This window comes from Haemorhous mexicanus, chromosome 6, assembly GCF_027477595.1.
Source record: "Haemorhous mexicanus isolate bHaeMex1 chromosome 6, bHaeMex1.pri, whole genome shotgun sequence".
NCBI classification, from domain to species: Eukaryota; Metazoa; Chordata; class Aves; order Passeriformes; family Fringillidae; genus Haemorhous; species Haemorhous mexicanus.
Genome location: NC_082346.1, coordinates 27329543 through 27346650, shown reverse-complemented (window position 1 = coordinate 27346650; position 17108 = coordinate 27329543). Strand labels below are relative to the sequence as shown.

General features: G+C 40.3%; 1 protein-coding gene and 1 long non-coding RNA gene across 2 annotated transcripts; one reads left to right on the top strand and one right to left on the bottom strand.

The window, feature by feature from the left end:
* The first annotated feature begins 181 nt into the window (after nt 1-181).
* LOC132328959 (uncharacterized) lies at nt 182-5216 on the top strand. Its single transcript, XR_009486926.1, has 3 exons — nt 182-426; nt 2230-2299; nt 5078-5216. It is a non-coding gene; the product is annotated as an uncharacterized LOC132328959 (long non-coding RNA).
* On the bottom strand, nt 3004-17108 carry LOC132328958 (embryonic protein UVS.2-like). The gene is made up of 11 exons (XM_059849454.1): nt 16954-17108; nt 16767-16791; nt 15717-15854; nt 14322-14439; nt 13605-13783; nt 9917-9998; nt 8876-9003; nt 7048-7163; nt 6419-6644; nt 5198-5316; nt 3004-4627 (listed from the first exon to the last, which is right to left on the bottom strand). The coding sequence occupies exons 1-11, from the start codon at nt 17020-17022 to the stop codon at nt 4397-4399; spliced, it is 1431 nt and encodes a 476-aa protein (XP_059705437.1). The 5' UTR covers nt 17023-17108; the 3' UTR covers nt 3004-4396.

The window sequence follows — 17108 nt, the reverse complement described above, 5'->3', positions numbered from 1 at the left end:
CAAACCTGGCGACGCACGGCCCTATGGGAGTTGTAGTCCCTTACTCCTCCCCCTCCGGCTTCAGACGCCAGACGGCCTTACGCAAATAAACTACACTGCCCAGGGTTCCACACGATCGCAGTGGCTGGCCGTCTCGGCTACCATCGCCGCGCGATGCATTGTGGTACATGCAGTCCGGTGCCCCTGCTCGCCTCCGCCGGAGGCGCCCTGGCCCAGAGGGCATTAGCTGTTCTTGGGTGTTAATAAGACAAGAAAGCGTATTCTCTACGGCTGACAGCGTTGCACTCAAACTAGTCTGGGTGGGTTTTTTTTGTCCTAAACCTGTGGTGAGATCCTGGCTCAGAATAGCAAGAATCAGCTGAACTGCAAAACTCCAGCTGTCCCCAGCCCATCCTTCTGGCAGTGTTGACCCGCCTGCCCTCAGGAGTAAGTGTTCTGCAGTGTTTGCAAAAAGAGTCACGGAGTGCAAACGAGTCATCCCGGTAACTGCGTGGGTTAGCAGGTGCCTTGTGCATTCTTTCCAGTTTAATATATAACCCCACGTTGTAAAGACTCACACAATTAAATGAGGAAACTCACTGATTTATTCAAGGAACTAAAACTCAGTATCTGAATAAAGCTAAATTTAAAGGGAAAAAATGAAAACAGGGTGGGGGGGTTCTCTCTCAATCTTTAATTTTTTTGCATTTGTTTGCGTGTTGGGGTTTTTGTTTGGTTAGGTTTTTAATTGTAAAAAATATCAGAAAGACATCTGGAAGCTAATCTTCATACTTGTCCAGCAATTGTATTAGAGACCACCCGGACATTCCAGGTATTGTAGGCATAAAGCAGGGAATCGGGACATACTCAATAAAAGGCTTCATTGTCTTTGCTGTTGAGCTGCTCAATGGGAAAACAGGAACAGGAGACTTCGGTCTTGATGTTACAGTGCAGCCTACAGACTGACAGGTGGAATTTGGAGTGCAGCTCTTGGAGAGAAAATACGAGCAGCAGCCCAAAGAATCCTTCCCATCCTTGGAGCAGCGCCAGCAAAGAGAGGCGCGCGGGGGATCCCGTTAAGGAAGCGGCGCCTCCGTGCTGAGAACGCCTCGGCCGCACGGAGCGGGGAGCCGCGGCCAGGGCGGGACGGGAGATGGGCCTCTCTCACCTCTCTGCAGGAGCGGCGCTACACGCTCCCGTTCCCATTCCCATTCCCATTCCCATTTCCATTCCCATTCCCGTTCCCGTTCCCTGCAGGTGTCCGCCAGAGGGGGCCCGGCCCCCGCAGTTCTCCAGCTCCTGAGCCGAAGGCCATTTGGCAGCAGAGCAGCAGCAGCTTTTCTTTATTTCTCTTTTTTGCCCGCGGCTGTTTCCCGTGGTAAAGCGAACTCGATTATAAAATCCTATGTGACGACTTAGCCTATAAGGTTTTCAATTTCTATTTTAAGTGCAGGAGAGATTAAATGGGCTTTGGATTGTGTGTCTTCTTGCCAAATTCAGTTGTTGCTCAGTAAGTCGTACATTCTCTGTCCTTCAAAGTTATAGCCACTCTGCTCTAGGCAGCTCCCACCTGGAGTGCTGCATCCTGGTCTGGAGTCCTCAGCACAGAAAAGACAAGGACCTGTTGGAGCACATCCAGAAAAGGGCCACAAAGAGCATTAGGGAGCTGGAGCACCTTTCCTATGAGGACATGCTGAGGGAGTCAGGTCGAGTTGAGTCAAGAGATGAGAAGGCTCTGGGGAGACCTTATTGCAGCCTTTCATACTTATAGGGGGCTTACATGAGATGGGAACACGAATTTTAGCAGGGCCTGTTGTGATAGGACAAGGGACAAAGGTTTTACAGTAATATAAGGAAAAAAGTTTTTCTGTGTGGGTGGTGAGACACTGTAACAGGTTGCCCAGAGAGATGGTGGATGCCCCACCTCTGGAAGCATTCAAAGTCAGGTTGGATGGGGCTCTGAGCAACTTGGTCTAGTTGAAGATGACTGCTTATTGCAGGGTTTTGGACTAGGTGACCTTTACCTGTCCCTTTCAACCCAAATTATTCTATGATTCAATAACCGGGGTTGTATTCATGCAAGCAAGCATCATCTCAACCACAGTTGTTTATGTAAGGAAAATGTATTTTAAATTAAACACAGAAATAGACCTATGAGTAGTACATTTTTATGTGCTTCTGTAATGCTTTATTCCAGGCTGTTCTTCTCCTGCAGCAATAATTGACAGATCTCTGTTCTGGTTCTTACAGACTACAAAAGCATAGCACTCAAAGGCTCTGATTTGCCTCCCAGGCAGGAACCAGGACAGTCTCAAAGCAGGTAAAAAAGGAAAACATGGGCACAAACACTCTTATTTCTTACACACACACAGAGGCTTCTGGAAGTGGGTCTCTCTTTAAAAACATCTGGTTTTGTATGCAGTTAAGGCAATACCTGTTTGTGTCATGAGTTATGTACATCTATGGGAATGCATATATTCCTCACTGCTAGATACCTCTGTGTTTTAAGGTTAAATCCTTACATTTTGGATTTCAAAAGTGTGTTAAGTGAGTGCTGAACTTTAGTTAGAACTTCTGAAAATCCTCCTATTGTGGTATTTGAATCCTAAACTTTTGACTGTACTGTCCCTTGTGTCTACTAGCTGGTTACTCTTCCTTCATATAGTTCAGAGTACAAGGTATTTATACATGGGCAATGTCCTACCTAAAACCATATTTCTAGGGACAAATTGCAAGATCAGTATTCTTGTATGTGGTATATTGCTTTTGGAATATGCTGTTGCTCTTTTACCAAGTATGGGTAAACATCTAAAACACTGCACATCTGTAGAGCTCCACATCAGACCAAGGGAAGGGAATCCAAAGTAATACTCAAGTTACAAAGCTGTTCAGGCCTATCTGTTTAAAACAGGGACCTGTTCAACTTCATTATATAATCAGAGTTGTCATGAGGTTGTTACTTTTGCACCTCCATCAAAGTCCTCAGACTCAAGGAGAAGAATTAGCATTTTTATAGTCTGTGGCTGAGCTTAAAAATAGAAGTAGAGTTTAATTTTCTGACAGGCTGATGAAATGGTTACATTCTCCAAAAATATGCCAATCTAAATAGTGAGTCAAATTAAATGAAGGAATGCTTTTTATAGCCAGTAGATTTGAGCTTGTAAGAAATACAAATATTTGTGGCCTGCTGTGCATGCATTTTCCCACCATGATGCAAGAAAGCTCTAAACCTTGATATTCACAACTTATCAGTTATCATTCTTCTGTGGGTGAAAATTAACCAGTGCTTAAAAGGCAAAACATTACAGATCTTAAACCCCTCCCCCCGGCTGCTACAAAGTCATCATAATTCAAAAATTTTTTGGTTGCACCAGGAAATCAAATTGGCTATTTCTACATGCTCTTCTTCACAAAGACATAATTTCAGCAAAGTCTTTTATTATTCATTATGTTTTGCCATCTCCCAGTTTCGCACTAGCATTTAATTCTGAAAACATCAAGTCAAGGCAAAGTGTTAGGTGTTTACAGTGGTGATTTCTTTCTTCACTCCAGCCATCTCTTTAGAAGGGGTGAATTTCTCTCTACAGACTTCACACCTAAAATGCTCTCCAAAGAGAACATTCAATGGTCTTTGCATTAGGTTTTCAGGCCTCATTTTTAAAAACTAATTTGGTAACACCTTATGGACAATTTCAATACCTGACTCAGGCCAGAGCAAAGTGACAACAGCAGATGCTTCATTCCATTCCCTCTCCCTCAGTGCTTGTTCTTGCTACTCTTAACTTTAGTTTCTTTAGTTCAATCTGTTCCCTGACCCGGTCCATCTCACGGAGGAGTAGTGCAAATCTTTGAGTTGAGGTACTGTATGTCATACCGTACTATGACATCACTTGTTTGGTGTCACGTTGTGATTGCCAGGCTAAGCTCTGGTGCCTATATTAACTGTGATCTTGGCTTCAGAATGTAAATAAATGTGTCTGAAGATTTTTCTGTATGTATGCTGGAATGCACATTTAGGTTGGGTAATAGCATTTGACAGAATACAGGTTAAAGTTGCAACACAGCCATGTTCTGAATGTTTTATGGGCACAGTTTTAACCACTAGAAATTCTTGAAAATCTGCTTACATACTTTCAGCTCTGCTTTTGTGTTTGGCTATGCAACACCAACAATGAGAATACTATAACAAAAAGCATACAGTCTCAGACAGAAGCATCCCATGGGCAGGAACATTTCTGCCCTTGATTCACCATGGAAATTACACCACTGTAGATGTGAGATTAAGGTCAAACTTCATGCTTTTTAAAGGTATCAGGCTATATATTTTTTTTCTGAAATTGGTGGCATCTTCACTTTTACTTGTGGCTAACTGGACTCTTATTCTCATTCTGGTTTTCAAACCCTGTCTGTATTATACTTACCTAGCAAATGTATAACTCATCACAAATCCAGGCAGCTCCCACACTAAATCACTGTGGAATTCAACCAGCACAAAGTTCCCAGTGGAAGTGAAGTCTGCAACCTTCTCTGTCCCACAATAAGGGCCAACTGCAGGGGATGTAGGGCGGCTTCCATCATGTATGAGCAAGTAGTCATAGATGCATCTGTCACTATATTCCAGCTCAAAGGATAACATTTTGAGAGATATCTGGAGAAAATACAACCAAAGGACTTTGTTTCCAGGTGGCAGCCTTTTCTCTTACCCATTTATTAACAACAACAACAAATACTCTAAACTTCTTGTGTACAGACACCATTTTTTTTATTCTGTGTGTGCACCACATCCTGATCCCATATGGCCATGCAAATTAGTAGCAAATTATTTGCTTAGTTCATCAGTATTTGGATTGGAAGGATTAGCAAGGGACAAGATTGATCTTCTACACTTCACGTCCTTTCCTCTAGAGAAATAAAAACAGCACCTGTGTGATGTTTCAGTTTTCTAGTGGGAGCTCTTGCCTAGGGATTATTTTGAACAAAGCCTTGTGGTACAGGCTAGATTCATGAGTTCACTTGCATGTGTGAAGGCTTTTCTCTTGCAGATCACCTCAGATACCAAGATTCAGCATAAATTCTTAAAATGGATTTTTGCTTTCAGATTTTTACTCTGAGGATATCTGCTGAAAAAGTGACATAACGGCTCTTATTCTTCAATGGAAACAGAGGTTTCATCAGAGAACAGTGATGAAACCCACAAATGAATTCATCTGTGCCTTACCTTGTATCCTACTGGAGAAGCGATGACCCAGAAACATGCTCGGTTTTTGGGGTATTTATTGGGGTAGTTTGGAGAGGTGATGACTCCCTTTGAATCTCTGAAAGTGGCACCACAATTCACTGAGGAGAAGAGGGAGAAAACCAGATATATTAACAAGAGCGTTTTGTCAGTAGAAATGAGCTTGCTTACAGCCTATTGTATTATTTCTTCAAACCAAGAAAAAATGTGCTACCATGAAAGCCCACTGCTGAAGTACTTTATTTCTTCACTTAGTATTTCTATCAGCAGTGTACTGAAGGCACTAGAAACATGTCTGATAAATAATCTTTGGAGGACAGGGAAAAGCTGCATCTAAAGCTGTATCTGACTTTCCAATCAACTGTTACCATATTAGCATAGCATTCTGATGGCACTGACTGCCCTTCAGAAAAGAATCAGCTTAAGTATTCAAGATTGCATTATCAAGCTAGATCTAGTGCTTTCTAGAAATTACTCCATTGAATACAGCAAAAAGAGTAAAAATAACACTTTTCTAAGATTTCTTCAATTTATGCTCCAAAGAAGCTTGGATTTTCAGTGGAAATAAGGCAACTTTGGGCTACTGCCTTCTTGCTGAAAGCATGACACAGCACAACAGAATTTGGTCTGGCAGTCCAGAATGCATTTGTGTGTTTGCAAAAAGGACACCCCTTACATGATTACAGGAAGCACAGTGCTTTGTATATATAACTTTAAATAAAGTTTTCAATTCAGAAGGTGTAAGGTACCCAAGGTCAGTACCTCTGCTGCTGCATAAATTCCCACAAAACCTTGAATAATGTCTTGCCCAGATACTGGCTTTGCATCTCATTGGTTGAGGTCTCTTGTTGATTCTGCAGTCTTTGTGCTCTTTGGCTGCACTGCTCCTATTAATTTCAGTCATTGTATTGTTTTTATTTAAAGACATTGTTCTGGGGATATGAAAAGCCTAAAGGAGGCTCTCAGAAGAATGTGAGTGAGATCTCAGGATAACTAACATGACACCCATGTGACATCTCACTTTCTCTTTCCTGTGAACCTTTAGACACATAATTGCCTGGCCTTCTGCATTTCCAATTGCTGTGAAAGTGTGAAGAATGACAGTGAAAAGACCTACTCTGTAGTGTATAGTAAATGTTTTCAGTTCTTCGGTACAAATACTGCTAATGCTGTTCTCCAAGCTTTGTAAAGGAGTGTTCATACCCCTGTTGTAGGAGGCTCTGAATCCTGTGGCTGTTATGCTCTCATCGCTTGCAAACTCTACCAGCATTGTGGATCCAGATGCCACTGAGGAGGGCAGTGGACCCTTCCCACAGTACTTGTCCAGCAAGACAGGGGAGCTCTTGCTGTTCCCGTTGTAAATTTTTATATAGTCAGAAGAACAGTCTGAGGAGCGTTGGAGATCAAAAGCCTCAAACTGCAGGAAGATCTGGAGAAACAAAAAAGCAAAAGTTGGGTATAATTTTATACACAGGGAAAGTCTCAAACCTTCATATTCATTTTACTATCCATGTATTACTGAAACCTTACTTTCTATGTAAAAAGAGCACAGAATTTCATCTAGCTGTCCTATTACTGAGATCCCAGAGACTGATGTTTCACTACTGCTTGTCTTTGAAAAGCCATCCTATCTGAACTGGATAAAAATTGAGTGAAATAATCCCTCTAATAGCCTTAGTTCTTATGAAAATTGTTGAGACTTTCATTTACTGCATAACAAAATAAATGTCTTGATGCATGAACTGACTCCCAGGGGTTACTCAAGGTAATGAAATAATGCTGTGTAGCCTTTATACTGTGCTTCAAACCTTTTTCTTCCTAATAAAAATTACCTTACTTCGACGGATGCGGATCAGCCACAGACATTTGCTGTTGTTCGGGTATGGGGATGGGTAATTGACAGAGGAGAAGGAGCCTTTGGGTTTAGGCAACACAGAGCTACAGCAATCTGAAGGGAAGAACCAAACAGTGTTGAAGAGAATGAGAACTGCACAAAAATATTCCCATAAGCCCGACAAGTCTCTCCAACCATTTGCAGCAGTCAAGCTTGCATAAATTAATTATACTGCTTACAACTGTTCCTGGTGTAAAAATTATTGAAAACCTGGAAAGGAAATAAAGGCAGTTGAAGTATTTGCCTGTTTCAGCTACTAATGTTTTTTTTTTAAAGAAAATAGGGCTTCGTTCACATATATTAGTTTATTTAAAAAAGGCTTGGATCTTTCATGAACTCCCTTAACTTCAATCACAGAACTACTTTCAATGACAGCACTACATAAATTTCTGTTAGCAACTGTGTGTATTCATAACTGTATGCAAAAATCAAGTTTGAAAACAAGATTTTGTCAAAGCAAAGAGAGGTAGTCACTGAGGGAAAATGGTAACAGAGAGCACTGAAGTCAACCTACAGACCTAGTGACTGGTATACAAAGTCTGATCTCATCTGTCTTTGTTTTTCCACATCTTCATTTTTTGCTTTTAATGTAACTCCACAAATTACAAAATATGAATATATGACATTTGCTCATAGGAATTTTTGACATTTTTCTCTTGTTTCCTACTTTTCCTGAGACAACCAGACTTTTTATGGTTTTTTTAGTCCCCAAGTTTTTCTCTCTTTTTTACATTTAGTGCTTTTCTTCCAAAACATACAGATCTAATTATGAAATTGCATAGTAACAGTACTGAAATGTGATTCATTCCCAGCCCCACTGTCAAGAATAAACATCACAAAATACTTGTTATCACTATCTTTGAGGCATATAAATTGTAAAGTTGTCTCATCTGCTGTTGTGAATTTGGAGGAACCACTCTCAGCAATGATTTCTGTACCTAACAATCCAACTGAAGGAATGCTGATTCCTTCTAAATTCTAATTATTTAACTATGTTCTAACACAAGAGTAGAATTTAGTACCCTAATATTTAGGTCTTGTTAATGCTTCTTGCTGTTTTGGTGGGAACTAATTGAATAACATCTCAGAAAAGTCAAATACCATATAAATCAACTAGCCCTTAGTTCTGGGAGTTAAAGCAAAACCCATGCAGTGGTGGAACATGATGTTGTACCTGTTTTGTGCATCTTGGCTGAGGAGTTCCTGTTTACAGAGGAATGCTAGGTATTCCTAGACGTTAAGATACCACAGGGATGAGTTAAGAAATTGATGTGGCAAGAAAGTAGATATCTATACAAAATGCCTATGTTTTTCTCCTCCAAGGAGTTCTGATCAGGCTGAATGGCACCCATGCTTACAGCCCTGCAGACATTTTGTAATTAAGAGAAATCACAAATCTGCTGGCACCACTGATGCACATGACTCTAAGCTATACTCATGGCTGAGGAGAGCTTGCATGCTTTGCAACCTTCACAGCTTTCCTGAAATGAGAATTTGACAGAGGTAGCAACCATGAGTTCTCTGATGGATTTTGCTTATCTCAAAGAGCAGGGATTAGGTGAGGATGACTCAAAATGAGAGTGAATTATTGAAAGTAAATGGTCCTTTCCAAGAAGGCAGCAGTTTGGCACAGGAGCAGTTCTGTTTCCTGTTGTAGGGTGAGAGAGATATAGTGAAGGGACTGTGGTCCACATTCCTTTGGGGGATGTCTGTCAGTACCTACAGACATCAGCTGTATTCATATGCCTTTTATCTACAGCACTTACTGCACTTGTAGAGCTTGTTGATTTTAGCTACATCCAAGTTACTCAGCCCGTCTCTCTGCCCAATAGGTATAGAGGGGTCAGGAACTGGTACAATAGTAGGTTTTCCTGGAGTGCTGGAGAAATCATACCTGTAGAAACAAGAAAATCACATTTCTAGATTGATTTTCTTAGATCGGGAAGTTCTCTAACTGCATTTTCATTTCTCGTGTACCATGTAAACAGAATTTTAATGGAAATGGACAAGAAGCTTCTCAGAGACCTGGTAGCCTTCCCTTAAGAGGATCAGCATGGCAGATACTTGATGTTCAGCAGGTGAAAGTAAGGAAGCAGAAAAAGCTGCTCTGTCCTGAGTGAAAAGGCCTTTCAGTAACGTCCAGCAAAATGGACTGAATCCCACTTTCTTGGTTCCTGAGGCAGAGGAGCAGAGATAGTTCTGTCTCAGTTACTAATTGCCTATTTGCTATCTGCAATTTCCTTCTGCCTTCTTCTAGTCCAGTTTTGTTTCATGGTTTTGTTCAGAAATTATTTCTTGTTTGTGGAAATAAAGAAGGTACATTATTCAAGCTTGTACATTATGGACTAAAATGCAGCCCTAGACAGTGTTCCCAGATTAACAGAAGGCACCATACAACATCTCAATAATATAAAAAATTTCCTTCTTTCTTGCCTCTACACTTGAATGTTGTTGTCTATGATCAGCTGTTACTACGTTTATGAAATAATTTAAACTTCAGAACTGGTTTAGATCAGTGGTTCAGTAGAATTAGACTTTGGGTCAGAGCCCTGTTAAAGGCCTTTAGAAAAAGGCAAGAGTACTTTGGAAGAAAATTGTTGTCCTATGTTTTGTTGCTATCAATATCAACTCTTGTTTTCCAGGAATCCAGCTGACAAAGGAAGTATGCTCACCCTTAATTATGTCCATGCACTCAAATGAACAGCAGAAGTCACTCCCTGCACAGAGCAACTTCTTCTTCCTAGATCTGAGCAGAGGATCTGAAAGCTGTTTGCTCCTTTGAAAGGATATTTCCACCACCAACTTACGCGCCATAGTGCATCACTGAAGAGTAGTCATAGGGAAGGCCCAGATTTTTGGAATTCATTTTTCCGAAGTTCCCTTGTTCCCCTGTAAGGTAGGAAAGCAGCATTTCAGTCAGAACAATTATTACTGCTCTAATACAGGCAGTACACTGCCTGCTGTCATAATCCAGAGAGTAACATAGGATACTAATATGTGTTCTAATGAGATCCTGGACCTATCAAAACCACCAGAGATTTCTGAAATCCATGGGAACCCATTTTTACAGTCTAGTAGGTTTCAGAATATAAAGTTAATCAAATAAGTTTTGATACAATCAATGAATACATTCTACTCTTCAAGCAAAGGTATTCCTCTGTCCATCTTAATTAGGGTGTCTCCAAATACATTTCAGTGCATATCTTGAATACGATAAACATCCACCCTATGTCCCCAAAGCTGCATCCATACCTTGAGGGGGAAATCTGGTTGACCACCTAGATGAAAAACTAGAAGCTATTCATGGGTGATGTCATGTTGAGTCCTAATGCCACAAAAGAAGGGAACATATTTTCCCTGTCACTTGCCCCAGAGCCTCTGCTACCATACGTGTTCTGGCTTTGTCTCTGGACAAACCCACCAGCAGTGACTAGAGTGAAGTGATACAACTCACATGAAACAGAAAAACAAATTCTGCCAGAACAGTTGCTGAGCATCTCATCACTTTTTTCAGCCTTAAAAAGCCAATATGAGATAAGATGTTACACTGATACATGGCTGGGGCCCAGGGACAGAGGCTGGATTTCATGTCACCTAGCTTTATTTCTTCAAGTTAGGCACTAAAGCTATTCCTCAAGGCTTCCAGGATAGTCAGAGGAGAGGGAAAGAAATAGAGACACAGTTGAAGGGTGTTTCATGTGAAGAAGGCACTTATTTTTCTCACTGACTGAAGATCATGAGTATGAATTACGTGCTGGGTCTCTTCTCCATGGTGAGACAGGCAAACAAGCACTGTCAGAGCAGGGAGCTGAATGCATCCAGCCTGGAATTAAGACTAAAGCCCTAGCCACTGAGCACTCCTTTCCAGTTCTGTACCTTCATTATTGTAACTACAAATGTGGTTTGTAAACCACAGACCATCTGGACAAGAGTTCAGAGTTGGATATCCTTGAGATCTACACAACTCAGCTGGCAGGCTTCCAACCAGAGCAAATCTCAGCCAGTAATGTCCTTCAGCATTGGTCCTGGGCTGAGGGCTAAGAGATGCAAAAAGATTTGAAATCCCAACTGATAGAAAATTCGGGGATAAACATGAATTTAGAGCTTTTCATAGCTCTAAAACTCAGTTAAGGCTTCAACTGGTTCTCAGCAGCATTGGCCTTCCTGACTCTGTTTTAATCTCAGTCCTTCTTATCTGCTATACTAATTCAGAAAGAATTATCATGAAGTGTGCAGGTTTTTTTGAGGTGATGAACAGAGAACACAGTTCAAACGTGGTGAAACACTGAAGCATATGGCTACTGTTTGGCACAGAATTGCTTTGTTGAATTACTTTGCTAAATAAAGAAAAAGTGACAGCATCTTAGCTGGACTGAGGTGCTGCCAGCAAACTACTACCTACCTCATTACATGCCAAAGAGATCTGGCTGTCTAGACCTGCACATGTTTGGGGACTTACCCCATCTTTTCCACTCTCAAAAAAGAAAAAAAAAAATCTACCTCTGCCAGAATGTCAGTGCAATGACTCAGAAGAGCTGAAAAGGAAACTATGGCTGAAGACTCTGAATATATTTTTTTTCTCCCAAAAATGTAGGAAAATCAAGCTGAGTTTTAAGTAGCAAAGTGGACAGCAACCCATCAGGCTACATTTTGTCAAGACAAAAATAGGATGGCTTCCAAGGTAAATTGCTGGATAAAACCAAAACCCAGAAAACATTCACAATATGAAAGTCCTGGCAGGAGAAAAACAGCTTGTGTGAGTGAGCTGAGACACTGGAAAAGGTCTTGAGGTCTAGTTCTACACCACCAAGGTCAGCAGCAGCTCTGCCATCAGCAGTGTTAACAGCAGCAAGTAGTAACATTACAGTACTCATGAAAGTAACTCTGTCTCCATTTCCTTTTCCCTGCATATCTTTGCATTTTTTCCCTACAGTGCACACTCTGCATTCCAACTCCCTTGCCACACCAATCACCTCATTCTTCACCCATGGTGAACGCTCAAAACACCGATGATACACCTCATCTCCTTTGGCATAGCCTTGTCTTCTTTACCTCTTCCCCCTCATTTATCATTTCATGATACGGTGCCTGAATCACAGCTTAGTTACATCTGTATCCTTCAGGAATTATGACATCTGAACCTCTGGAGTTCCCTTTGCAAAACTACTGTAAGACTATGTGTGTTTAGTGTATATAACTTCATGATTTCAACTTCTCTTTCCTAGCACATCCTTTGCTGACATTTCAAACATGGCACACCCTTGTTGTACAATGGCAAACAACTCACAGCAAAATTACACCTTAACACTGGAGCTGAAACCTCAATAAAGAACAACACAAATGGAATTTACTTAGGATATCATGGGAATAGCTGAAGAAAGTTTGAAGAGCAGTGTGTTAGGAATTTGCAATAAAAACAATCAAGTTCCATCTGGAGAAAAAGATGGATATATTTTTAGCTGTGCATGATATTGCGTAGTTGAGTATCTTATTTCTTGAAGAGACTTAATAGAATTTGGTATTCAATTGTCTGTCCTCATTTACTATTATTTGCCATAATGAGCTAAATAGACTATTGTATTTCTACAATTGTTATGGATTACTCAGCTCTCCAAACAGCTGTCAGACAAGAGACGCCCTGCATACCTTCTTCTGGTATTTTTCTTCTGTGTACCACTTCCTCACTTTCCCTTGGATCTCTTGCCATTCTCTCTACCCTTTCCTCCCCACAGCCTGGAGCTCTTGTGTATGATGAGGCCGTGTTCCCAGCACACAGATCATGGGCATATGCCCAAATGATTCATTCTGCATTCCATTCCATAAATAGTATCCACTTGTTTTTCCTCTACAGAATTACCACTCCTGATTGCTTCCCATGGCTCCTTCTTTTCATGTGTCTATGATCCTGTCCACAAGGAGGAAATAATTGCAGTCTTTCCTCTCACATCAAGCCAGGTCCCAGAATTTTGGAAATGCTAATGGTTGCATATGTTTCCAATGCCTCCACATTGAGTCCCTGGTTCATATACATTTTAGGATATGTGCATTTCACTCACTTGCCAAGATGCCTACTGGCTGCCTTTCCCTATTTCCATGGCTTTTCTGGGATAGAACTGTTGTGTGATTCCCCAACATGACCTTGAATGTCACACTTCACCCCCCCTCAGTTAAGGGTCCCATAGTCTTGCCTCCTGGCCAAGTCTTTGCAACATTTTGTAATCCTGATGATCCTGGTATTTTGGGGTCTGGGCTCAAGACGGCAATCAAAATAAGAATATAGAGCTACTTTCAGGCTGCATCTTTCACAGTGCCATAGGTGTAGCCACAGAAATTCCCTTAGTACAAACACTGAACAAGAAATTCCATCATACTGAATGTGCTGCTGCTGCTGCAATTCAGCCAGCATTAATCATGGTTCTTATTTGCACTGTTCACAGGAGAAATATTCTTCTTAAGTGTAAGTATATATTTTCTCTTAAGATTTAGTGGACATACCTGCCACAATGTGTTCCCACATAATCTTGACAAACCTGTCCCGATCACTCCGTGCCTGTTCATGGATGAAACCCAGTGCGTGGTTCATTTCATGCTGAATTGCTCCTTTATCCATGCAACCATTTTTCACCAGGCCTACTGCTTGGCGTCCTCCAATCTTTCCAAAGTAAGACCAGCAGCTAAGAATAAGCAATCAATAACCAAAAGGATCACATTTAGCAAATACAAATATATAGATGTATTGATTATGTCACCAAGCTATGCAGCCACAGCAGGGGACATGCAAATAGTCACTGGCATGAGATATCTAGACTTCTGAAAGCTGCCAAATGACACAGTGGGAGGGAAATAAAGCCTTTGTGATGAGGATGGCAAATTTCAAACCAGTAAATTGGCTATGTCAAACTAAGGCGAAGCAGTATAAAGTATTAAGCAAAACCTGAAACAATTACACTTATTTGAATTTTTACAACAATTAAGGAAAAATTCTTATTTTTAATTATACCCCCTTATCTTTAAATCCACATACACATTTATTCCTGCAGCCTATTAGCTGATGTAACTACCCGTATATCTAAAGAAAAATGAAAAATTGCACCTTCTCTCTAAATCTTTACTGCTAGTGTGAAAGAAATAAAACTACTACTTAAATCCAAAACAAATCAGAAAAAATCAGAAAGGCCCTTTGCTGCCACTCTCAGGAGACAGGGAGCTTACCTCTGCCCTTGTTCAACATAAACATAGTCTGTTTCTGTAGTGCGATTTACAAATTGCACACAGGTCAGCGTGGAGATCTCTTGCAAAGCATCAGCAATCCAAGATCTCTCTGTTATTGCTAGAAAGAGAAGGGGACCAGGAGAAATCTTTCTTGGTTAATCAAAAAGCAAGGTGCTTTGATGGGGTGCATTCCTTAAAAACTTCACCGCACTCATTAGCTCTTTATCATACAAGTATAGTAAAAAAAGGGCACCGAACATTCAGAGATCTTCAAACTGATTGGATTTTTGTGGGGAAGTATAACAATTATAGCTATCTCATACACATATTATTTAGGAGACAGCTGATGGAAAGCAAAAGATTGGCATTGTTCCTTCCATTAGGCAGAACAGAAGAAATGAGGCAATTTCAGATACAAATAGTTGGATTAGAGTATCCCAAATAGGCCAGCTGATTGTAGCTAAGCACCAAAACCCTAATTTGTTTATCAGAAAGAGCAAACGCCTGCCACAGCCCCCTTGGAATCACTTGAGACAGCCAAGGCTCAGGTACCAAATAAAGATCAGACTGTTTATCTACTTTGGAACGTTTTGGCCTAATTTGGCTTCCTCAGTTATGAATCATCTGCAACTGATGTGTATCTCAATTTCCTAACATTTAAACTTTGGAGAGAGGCAGACAGAGGAAGTAACCCTCACCTATCCACAAAAGTATATACTGCAGTTCTGGAGGCACATGGGCAGAGAAGCAGCCTAGAGAACAGAGAGATTGAGCTTTTCTCAGTTCCTTTCCCTGGAACAGGAATAAGGCTCAGGATGTATTTTATTTCCATGCCATTTTCTCTCAAGGGAAGCTCTTTGAAGAAGGGTCGGTATGGAATTCACTCCTGCAGCTTTTTGCACAGGACAGAGCTATTGACTGACTAGAAGAAATCAACAACGGAAAAATATCTCCAAGTATTTTTCTTCCATTTTTGCCTCTACAGGGGTTCTTGTGTGGGAATATTTCTATGAGAGATTTAAAAGAAAATTAGAGCATTAAAAAACATGTTCCTAGTGATAATTTTGACAAAAATACATTCATAATGTAAACAAATTATGCCTCTTCTAATGTACTTGTTAAATATCGAAGTACATCATAGCTAACAGGAGCAAGCTAATATTTAAAATTACAATTAATTACTATTGGCCCAAGTAACCACATATTTTAGTGTCATCTGTTTGGAGTCTTAGCCAAACTTCCATGGGCCTAACAGGGTAGAAAAAGAGACGTGTCAATAAATTCTCACTTGTGCAATGGTTGCTTTTGGTGCATGCCAGAGAAACATAAAGTAACAGGGAGTTAGGGACTGGAAAATCAAGGCTAATTTTAGAGCATCCATTTGCATATACTCACAGAAATCAGAAGAGATGTTAACTGGAACCTTGACCAGTCCATCTTGTGACTTGGGCCACAAACAGCTCTCACAGTTAATTGCACTGCGTCGCCCTCTTCTCAAGAGGATGTCTCCTTCATACACAGCTATTTCACTACCTGGCAGGTGCAGAAAATGAAGAACATGCAAGGCACTGGGAAAGCAAATACATGTGCAGAAAGGGAGAGAAGGGGTACACACTAACCAAGATTTTGCATCTTTGGAAATTTCTTTCACTGAAGTTCATTTCCTAATAATGTGAGGAAGGATTAGTATGTTAAGACTGGTTCGGTCTGCCTTGCTTCCTGGATATAAAAGGTTAGTATTAATATAAGTGTCATAGTGCAGCTGTGATCAAAGTTGTGACTAAATAAACTTCAGCTTAAGAAGCTTTGGGAGCTTTCAGAGGGGAATGCTAAGTGTTATAAATCATTGTCCGCTTCATTAGAGCTTGTGGAATTAAAGAAAAATCATAAATGACCTCTGTAAAAATAGGATTAATAATACATTACTATTAAATGAATTACTATTTTTGTAATGCATATTGAATGTATGCAAGCTATTAATGTCCAGGTTGATTGTGAATTTGACATAAGACATTGTGATGTGCTTCTCAGTTCTGACTCTAAAATACTGGGATTACATTTCTCACAGACAAAAGCTATCTGTTATTAAGCAAAAAATTACAGAAGTCTTAGGTATAGCAGACAGGAAAGTACCATAAATCACATAAGATAGAAAACAAAATGAAAAATACTCTGATTTGCTAGAGCTACATATGGAAAAGAACATTTCATGTAGCAATTGTTCAATAATTCTTCATAATTCCTTTATCACAACAGCATAAAAAATCACAATGAATGTGACTTTAAAACACATTTGAGTTCTGTGAATTGCCTTCCACTGATGGTGGAAAAAACCCCAAAAACCTTTTCAAAGGGGAAAATATACCAAATCATGACATTGAAGTACACAGATGTAGCTCCACCAAAACCTGTAGTTATTTATATAATAATTACAATCAAACTCACCTAAGTCATTCTTTCTTGTAGTTATCTGGAAAAAAAAATAGTACATATATTTTAGTACATGCTCATCTCCTTAGCAGAAAACTTCTGTCAGGTAGATTCACAGCAGTAAGAGTTTCTAATTAATTTTAAGATAGAGCAACTCAGCAGCAGCAATGTAAATTCTCAACATCTCAGAGCAGGGACACACCTGGACGGGTTTACTTAGTGCAAAGCTACAGAGAAATGCTAAATGAGTTGGCAGAAGAAAGTACTTCATCTTCACATTTCCAAGATGAACTTCTCTGCTCTGCAGCTCAGTTCTCAAAATTGTGGTTAGTTTACTTGGGGCAAGTTTTATGGGAA

Coding starts and splice junctions, on each gene's coding strand:
- LOC132328958 (XM_059849454.1), bottom strand. CDS start 17,022: ATGAAGTACTTTCTTCTGCCAACTCATTTAGCATTTCTCTGTAGCTTT. Junction 14,440..15,716: donor TAACATCTCTTCTGATTTCT/GTGAGTATATGC, acceptor TTCTCTTTCTAG/CAATAACAGAGAGATCTTGG. Junction 5,317..6,418: donor CAGAGCCTCCTACAACAGGG/GTATGAACACTC, acceptor TCTTCTCCTCAG/TGAATTGTGGTGCCACTTTC.